Below are 2,032 nucleotides of genomic sequence, written 5' to 3'. Positions count from 1 at the left end.
CAGCTGTTGCTCTACTTGTTGCTTCGTATCAACGGGATTCTCAAGGGAAACTGGCAGAGGGTATGAACCTATGCTGGGATTCCGATCGCCTGGAAACATACGTCAAACGTCTTGCAGAAATTGTTTATATTTTTGAATCTAAGGCGGAATTCGCGTTGCAGCAGCATGAAAAGGCTATCAGAGAGATCGACACAATACAGGAGAAACCAATCGATGCTCCTTATCAAGACATCCTCGCTGTCCGTGATGCAGCAGAAGTAGCATTTACTCTATATAGGTTAAGAATACAGAAATGACGTAGAGAGAAGAAGCTAAAACAGTTCAAGTTTCGCAAGAAAAATTCCTATTGTGTTTAGTTGTATGCATATCGTTTGCAAGAACATTTCTAATTACACATTTTGGGTGTATCATGTGTGGGTGTTGAGGTGCTCAAACTACACAGCATGCAGACGAAGGGGAAATATATCTAACGGATTCATTTCTTGTGTTGTGTACGATATGCTTGCTGGGTTTACAGGTGCTTCAGAATGTGCAGAAGATGATAGAAGAGCAACATTTGCAGAATTATTCAAATATACGCGACTGGACGAAAGTATTGGAGAACAGAGTAGAAACTATATTAACTCAACGCCTCATTAAACTCGTAGAAGAGTGGACTGTACAATTTGAAGACTGGCCAAACAAAGGAACTGCTCTCATACAAAACGGACTCGTATTAGAAATTCAAGTAAGTGTACACCACAGGTGGGGCTGCAGCTGTACCCCCACACACTGAAAAAAAAACAGAAAAAAAAAACACACACACACACAATGGTTTGCGTTATAGACGAGCAGAAACAGATATAGCATGCTTCAGCAGTTGCCGATGACTCAAGAAGCATGCACAATGCATGCATGAATGCATGCAAAAGTACAGAATAAACATATTTCGAGCTGAAACTTTTGTTTTTTTGTAGGTGAGAAATCAAGTGCTGCGAGTACACCCACCAGTAGAGGCTGCGCGTCAACTGTGGATGGGCAGCCTGCACCGGGTGGTGGCTTCTGTGTGTTTATTGCCTCGTTTTAATTCACGAAACAGCTCTCGGGCTCTGAAATTTGGTGGAGATCCAACAGCTTGTGACTACGAGGATTCTGATGAGGAGAATATAGAACATGAAGATCCAATAAAGCCGCAGACCCGGGGCACCTACAGAGCCATTGCCTCTCGTATCCCTGCAGATGTGTTGAATAGGGCTCATGCAGCCATCGATAGTGGGTTTAGATGCTTTCTCTGTTTCCACTGCATCAAACAATATAACTAAAGAGAAGTGGTTTTTGCATATTTAAACTCGATAGAGAATACACTCGATAGATAACATGCGTTTCCTTGTGTTCTTTATCGACACGGGAACTTTCTCTTCTTGCGTTTTTCTATGCCGTATATGAGACTTTCTGTTGCATTTGTTGTGTATATTATATTCAATTTCCTTTTTTTTGACTTTGTGTTGCATTTGTTTTGTATATTATATTTAATTTTCTTTTTCCTTTCTTTTTGTTTCAGGGGTGATGGAGAAGGTGGAGGATTACGTGGCGAATTGGATGCACTATCAAGTGTTATGGGATGTAGATGTCAGTGAAGTGCTTGGAAAGCTAGGAGATGACATTGAGACATGGCAGCAGTTATTGAATGAAATTAAACAAGCAAGAAGTCCTTTTGATGCTAGCGAGGCTCGTATTATGTTTGGCCCCACGATCATAGATCATCATCAAGTACAGGCGAAGTTGAATACACGATACGATGCGTGGCATAGGGATATCCTGCATGCCTTTGCTCAGAAAGTTTCTGCAAATGCTAGCTCCGTCTTTACCTCTCTGCATGCAATGGTAGTTGACTTAGAGGAACAGGGTCAAACTGCAGATCCAACAGATACTACTATGAATGCTGCAACATTCCTCTCTATGTCTGAGGCCCAGATGTCAGCTCTCATCAGTAGCCAAGGGCTTATAAGTGATGAACTCATCTCCAACATTGTATCAAATCTCACTAAGTTTT

At 41.6% G+C, this 2,032-nt stretch overlaps 1 protein-coding gene across 1 annotated transcript in view; it reads left to right on the top strand.

Moving 5' to 3' along the window:
• Positions 1-2,032, top strand: part of EMH_0052150 (Dynein heavy chain, related) — a gene marked incomplete at both ends in the record, with an annotated part of 8,197 nt that overhangs the window by 346 nt on the left and 5,819 nt on the right. Inside the window, 4 exons of the mRNA XM_013496844.1 lie at positions 3-239; positions 518-727; positions 957-1,251; positions 1,541-2,032. Of these exons, the coding sequence (XP_013352298.1) occupies positions 3-239; positions 518-727; positions 957-1,251; positions 1,541-2,032 (1,234 nt within the window). The remainder of the gene's footprint in view (positions 1-2; positions 240-517; positions 728-956; positions 1,252-1,540) is intronic.

This window comes from Eimeria mitis, genomic scaffold (assembly GCF_000499745.2).
Source record: "Eimeria mitis Houghton genomic scaffold, Emh_scaff2328, whole genome shotgun sequence".
Lineage (NCBI taxonomy): Eukaryota > Apicomplexa > Conoidasida > Eucoccidiorida > Eimeriidae > Eimeria > Eimeria mitis.
Note: the sequence above shows the minus strand (reverse complement) of the source record. Positions and strands in the feature narration are given on the sequence as shown.